At 50.8% G+C, this 6,323-nt stretch overlaps 1 protein-coding gene and 1 long non-coding RNA gene across 2 annotated transcripts; both read right to left on the bottom strand.

Moving 5' to 3' along the window:
• Positions 1–355: 355 nt before the first annotated feature.
• On the bottom strand, positions 356–5,979 carry LOC148106691 (uncharacterized). The gene is made up of 2 exons (XR_015723619.1): positions 5,178–5,979; positions 356–1,081 (listed from the first exon to the last, which is right to left on the bottom strand). It is a non-coding gene; the product is annotated as an uncharacterized LOC148106691 (long non-coding RNA).
• Positions 3,530–4,663, bottom strand: LOC148106692 (uncharacterized). The gene has a single exon (XM_087860580.1). The coding sequence runs from the start codon at positions 4,520–4,522 to the stop codon at positions 3,608–3,610; it is 915 nt and encodes a 304-aa protein (XP_087716706.1). The 5' UTR covers positions 4,523–4,663; the 3' UTR covers positions 3,530–3,607.
• Positions 5,980–6,323: the final 344 nt, after the last annotated feature.

Here is a 6,323-nt window from a genome sequence, read left to right on the forward strand (position 1 = left end):
AACAATAGGTGCTTGCTGTGAAACACCTATCCCAAGTGGGGGTAGCCAGCTCAACAAAATGCCACACACCCAGGTGTAAGAAACAACATTGCCCAGGCATGGTCTAAGCCCCTCACCTCGTCCCTGTGCTTTGGGGAGCCGGAGGGACACCCGAGGCCCACGGCCCTGAGACCCCTTTGCAAAAAGCCGGCTTCCCACGGAGACAGTTTTCCTGATGTGTAGACCGTCTCCCAAGTGGTTGTGGCAAGGTAAAGCCAATGCCCTCCACTTCTCTGGAAGTGTAAGGGCGGAAATAAAAATCACACCCTACCTTAGAGGACGCGGCAACTCAACCCCATGAAGTCGAGAGAGACAGTTCTTGATGCAATCACACGAGGCTTTATTGCAGGACCAGCGCGCTGGGGCTCATCTCATAACCCACGCAGGGGCAGCGGAGAAGAGCCTCGAGCTATGAAAGGGTTAGGTTTTTATGGGGGCTTGTGGGCGTGACCCTCAGGAGACAGTCATTGGGGTGTTTGCAGTTTCTACCCAATCAAGAGTCCAGTTGGCCAGTACAAACTGTCCAATAGGAAATTTTGGCGTGAGGGACTATCAGAGAGCTCCAGAAGATGCAGGGTGGTGGTCTTTCGGAGGGTCTCTCTGTGCGTCATCCTGGGTGGAGGGTGGGAGGGTAACATGCCGGGGGGGGGTGATAGCTCTGGGTGGGATGCAATTAGGCACCCCTCCACCCAGGAGCTCGATTTATCTGTTTATCTTTCGCAAGCAGGCGTGCACAGAAGCGAGAAGGCGAAGCTGTGGTTAGCATTTTTCCAAGTGGGCCCCTTCCTTAAAGTATTTGGGGCGCCCAAACTTTGCTTAAGGGGATTTTCAGTTATGTTCCTCCACGTATGTTTTCTTGCAACCAAACGACTTCAAATATGTCCTTTCATTCCCCCCTTTTTGTTTTTGAACAATTCCAATCATGGAATAGTTGGATCCTCTGAGGGGTTTAACTCTTGGTATTCATGTCTTAACATGAATAGTTGCACAGTGCTGACTTGGCTACGGACAAATTGTATGAGACGATTCAGAACACAAGGGCCTAGGGTAAGGAGTAACAGAATAATTAGCAGTGGTCCTGACAGGACGGAAATTAGAGTAGTTAACCAGGGAGTTTTATTGAACCAACCTTGGAACCACCCCTGAGAGGCCTCTCGTTCTTTTCGTCTCTCTACTAATCTCTGTCTCAATTTAGTCATAGAATCCTTTATTACTCCGGAGTGATCGGAATAAAAACAACATTCTTCATTTAGGGCAACACATACGCCCCCTTGCTGCAAGAAAAGAAGGTCTAAACCCCTTCTGTTCTGTAAGACTACTTCCGACAAGGAAGTTAATGACTTTTCTAGGTGGGTAATGGATTGTTCTAACACTTTCAGGTCTTCATCAATTGACATCCGCAGTTCCTGATAGGATTGGGACCCTTGAACTAGGGCCGCCGCTCCGGTGCCTATGCCGGCAGCAATTCCCAATCCCAATAGGACCGCCAAAGAGATGGAGATCAATTCTCTCTTGTGGCGATCCCTGATTAGGGAACCACCTTGGCGGTATGAATCGAACCTGTCTTCGAAGGGGGCTGTCTCATAGTAGGTCACTTTGGGCAGCAACTGGATCATGATACAAAAGTCTGCGGACTGATTGAAAATACTAGTGTGCAAGCAGGGAGTTAGGCCGGTGTTGCAGGCCCACCATCCGCCCAGGGGAACTAAGTATTTACTGGTCACATTCTCATGGATAATCGTGGTGTTTTCAGTAATATTAGCCCCTGAAATAACATGGGTTTCACTGCATAAGGGCTGATATTCTGGAGTGGGATTTCCTATACAAAGACCCTGCCCAAAAATTTCTGTTAAGGTCAATTTTCCAGGTTTTCCCCAGTTACATCTGTCATCTCCTCCGGACACAGTGTAGTTGCCAGAGTGTACGATCCCTTGGTAGTAAGGAGGGATGGAGGACAAGCATAGCCAGCAGGCCTGTGTCAAGTTAGAACTAGTATGGTTTAAGGCCGTGTAGGCTCCCTGCACTATACTGAACAGCCGCTGCACAGGATGGTAAGTTTTCAGGGAGGAGTTAAGAAAGGGGTGGCGCCGGGGAAGCAGGTCTGCGGTCAGACCATGGGAGTCATAAAACCCCAAGTTCTCCCTTTTAGCCAGTCCCGGGATACTTTCCCTTTATTAGTGAAGGTAACGTTAAGGGTAGTGGCACTTCCTCGTGTCACGCTTATTAAGTCCCATGAGGAAGTTGGCTTCCACGGGGCTACCCCCGTGGTTTCACATCCCCAGCTTTTACAGAAGTAGTGGTCGAAACCTCCGCATTTGCGGACGATTGCCCTTGTTCGACCATCTTTAGGACATATATAGAAGGGGTCCGTTTTTAGTCTATGTTTGGCCATGGGGTCGCGACAGGCTATGTTTTGTTCATCTAAGATGTCCCAGGCATCTAAGCCTGAAACCAGTCTACAGAGATCGGGGTATAGGTTGGACCACCACGCCCAAAGGGGAACATTGTTAGAGATGCTCCATATTGGAGCCCCTAACTGAGAGGTGATTTCCCAGGTCAAGGTAAGTGGACCATGTGGGTTAAGGCTACTTATCGGTAGTTGAATCAGCATCAGCAGCATACACGCGGCGCAGACGGAGTTTGAGGGGGTTGTCAGTCTTTTCCACAGTCCAATTCTTATCGGGGGGGGGCCTCCTTGACGTGAGACGCATGAATCCAAGCCGAGACGCCATCTACTTTGACAGCAGTTGGGGTTGTCAGCAGGACGATGTAAGGTCCTTTCCACCGGGGTTCTAGGTTACCGGCTCGATGTCTCCTTACGTAGACTGAGTCTCCCACCTGGAACCGGTGAGGTACCTGGAGGTCCCCAGGTCGGTAGGCGTCTGCTAATGATTTCCACAACGTCCTTTGGGTGATTTCAAGGGCCTTTAATCTGCTGAGTAAAGCTTGGTTAGTTACGTGTTCAAAGGTAGGCAAATGCATAGAGGCCAAGGGAGGGGTAGTCCCATACAATATTTCGAAGGGAGTGACATTTAGAGAATTCGGGGTATTTCGGACCCGGAACAGGGCATAGGGAAGGAGGGCTATCCAGTCTGCAACGCCAGTCTCCAAGGACAATTTAGTTATGGTCTCTTTTATAGTTCTATTTATTCTTTCTACTTGACCTGAGCTTTGGGGTCTATAAGCACAATGTAATTTCCAATTTACCCCAAGGATCCTGGCTATATCCTGACTTACCTGAGCAACAAAGGCTGGGCCGTTGTCCGACCCGATTATTCTTGGGACTCCAAACCGAGGAAAAATTTCTTCTATAAGTTTTTTTGTGACAATCTGTGCAGTCTCGGTTTTGGTGGGGTATGCTTCTACCCACCCAGAGAAAGTATCAATGAATACTAGTAAGTACTTGTTACCATATCTTCCTGGGCGTACTTCGGTGAAATCGACTTCCCAATAAAGTCCCGGTCTGTCTCCTCTAAGTCTAGTTCTTCCGGTGTTTCTGGAAAAAGCTGCATTAACTTTCTGGCAAGGGATACAGTGCTTTACAGTTTCATAAGCTAATCTGTCTAGGTCAGGCAAAACAAAAGGGGAACTGCGGGCAGAAGTCACGAGATGTTTTTTTTCCAAAATGAGTCAAATGATGCAGCTGTTTCAGGAAGGCTTTAGCTTCCTCTTGTGACAAGGGAGTTTTTGGGTCCTTTGGCTGCATAACACTTTTATAAGGCAAAAGGCCGTCATTTCCTTCCTCCGAACTCAGCGTTAGGACGTTAAGTCCATGTGCAGCCTTCTTTGCCTCCCGGTCTGCCCTTTGGTTTCCTAGGGCAGTCTCCGAACCGTCTCCTTGACGTCCAGGGCAGTGTATAATGGCCACCTTAAGGGGTTTATGGACTGCTTCTAGGAGATCAAGAATTTCCCTTTTGTTTTTAATTTCCTTTCCTGCTGAAGTGAGGAGTCCTCTCTGCTTATAGATAGCTCCGTGTACATGGGCTGTAGCGAAGGCATATCTGCTGTCTGTATAAACGTTGACTTTTTTTCCTTCTGCTAAGCGGAGGGCTTGTGTTAGAGCGATTAGCTCTGCTTTTTGAGCGGACGTCCCTTCCGGCAAACTGCTGGCCCATATTACTGATTTTGAGTCCACTACAGCCGCCCCTGCCACCCGCTTACCTTCCACTATATAGCTGCTCCCATCAGTATACCAGGTATGGTCTGCATCTGGGAGGGGTCGGTCATCGAGGTCGTGCCGGATCCCAGTTTCCTCGGCGAGAACCTCTCGGCAAGAGTGGAATATCCCCGCGTCGTCTGGATCCGTTTCCGGGAGCATAGTGGCGGGATTAAGGGCGACTGGAGGGGCAAACTGTATCCGGTCTCGGTTGAGGAGGAGACTCTGATAATGAGTCATTCGAGCGTTCGACAGCCATCGGTCGGGGGGTTGTCTGACAACGCTCTCGAGTGTATGAGGGGCCACAATTGTCAGTTTCTGTCCCATAGTTAGTTTGTCAGCGTCTTTAACAAGGACTGCGACTGCTGCGACGGCCCTGAGGCAATTTGGCCAGCCTTTAGCAACCGGGTCAAGCTTTTTTGACAGGTAGGCTACTGGCCGTCTCCAGGGTCCGAGAGGTTGAGTTAGTACTCCCCGAGCTATGCCCTTTCGTTCGTCTACGTATAGAGTGAAGGGCTTCGATACGTCTGGCAACGTGAGGGCCGGTGCTGACAGCAGAGCGCGCTTGATATTATCGAAGGCTTCCTGCTGGTCGGCTCCCCATATGAAAGGGGATCCTTCTTTTGTCAGGGGGTAAAGGGGGGCTGCTAAAGTGGCAAAGCCCGGTATCCAGAGTCGGCAAAAGCCGGCTGTGCCCAGGAACTCCCGCACCTGACGGGGCGATTTGGGCACAGGTTTTTTCGTATGTCAGGCGCGGCTTGGCCTATAAACGCCATCGCTACTGAGGCTCGCTGGCCTTCTGAAGTCGGGTCGAATGGGGTGTACCTACGAAAAGCCTCCATCAGCCTTTCCAGGAAAACCGAAGGGGGTTCCTCAGGTTTTTGAAGCACCTCTCTTACCTTAGTCAAATTGGTGGGGCGCCTTGCAGCCCCTTTGAGACCAGCCACTAGAGCCTGGCGGTAGACCTGTAGCCGCTCCCTACCTTTGGGTTGACTGTAGTCCCAGTCCGGACGACTCAATGGGAAAGCGAGGTCTATAAGGTTAGGGAGAGTAGTGGGGAGCCCATTGTCTCCAGGGACGTTTTTCCGGGCCTCCATCAGGATTCTCTCGCGTTCCTCGGTCGTGAACAGAGTCTGTAGGAGCTGTTGGCAGTCATCCCAAGTAGGCTGGTGGGAAAACATTAAAGATTCTACCAGGTTAGTTAGGCGTTGGGGATCCTCAGAGAATGGGGGGTGGTTAGTTTTCCAATTATAGAGGTCTGAGGAGGAAAACGGCCAATACTGTAGGGGCTGGAGGCCATTCCCTTCGGGAGGGGGGCCATAGGCTCGGAGGGGAAGGGCCCGAGTGGAATCGGGTGAGATCCCTCGCCTGCTCCTTGTCCCTTGAGCTGGACCTCCTTCCCCACTTGCCCCGCTTTCTTCCCCCGTGGGTTCCATCGGTGGGGCAGAGGGAGGGACGTGCGGGTAAGGGGGAGGCCATTCTAGAAGGGCTGGATCTTGAGACTCAGGGTAAATCTTACGGGGCTCGCAGGAACATTGTTTTATTGTGGACGTTTTTACGTTTAGGGCAGAGGTTTGTGTAGGAGTCTGACTAAGCCACGGCTTTACCCAAGGAGGGGGGTTCTGGACGAGGTCCTGCCAGACAGTGATGTAAGGCTGCTGGTCAGGGTGTCCGTGCGGATTTGGCTGAAAGACAACAGTTTTGACTGCTAGAATTGGTGTTAAGTTGAATGACCCTCCAGGGGGCCAACCAACGCCAAAAGTGGGCCATTCAGAGGCACAGAAGGTTACCCATTTATTTTTGTTGACTTCTACTGACAAATTGTGGGCTCTCGCTCTTACTTCTGACCAATGCCGGGTGGTGAGACAAAGAGGGGTAGAAATAGTTTGCCCCATGGTTTCCTGCCGGATGGAAACCTGCCAAATGAAAAAAACGAAACAGACAAGCAAAAACGAAACAGACAAGCAGTAAAGACAGAAAGCCGTCAAGCGCCCACCGGCCTCTCCGACTCTTAAAAAAACTTGGGGTTAAGAGTGGACGAGGTCCGATATCCCTGGCCGTCTATGGGCAGGTGGGTCAGACCTTCGCCAGAGACCTCCCTATAAAGGGAAACCGAGCGTCCCCGATT

This window comes from Ursus americanus, unplaced genomic scaffold (genome assembly GCF_024610735.1).
Source record: "Ursus americanus isolate L20-20 unplaced genomic scaffold, mUrsAme1.1.p SCAF_142, whole genome shotgun sequence".
NCBI classification, from domain to species: domain Eukaryota; kingdom Metazoa; phylum Chordata; class Mammalia; order Carnivora; family Ursidae; genus Ursus; species Ursus americanus.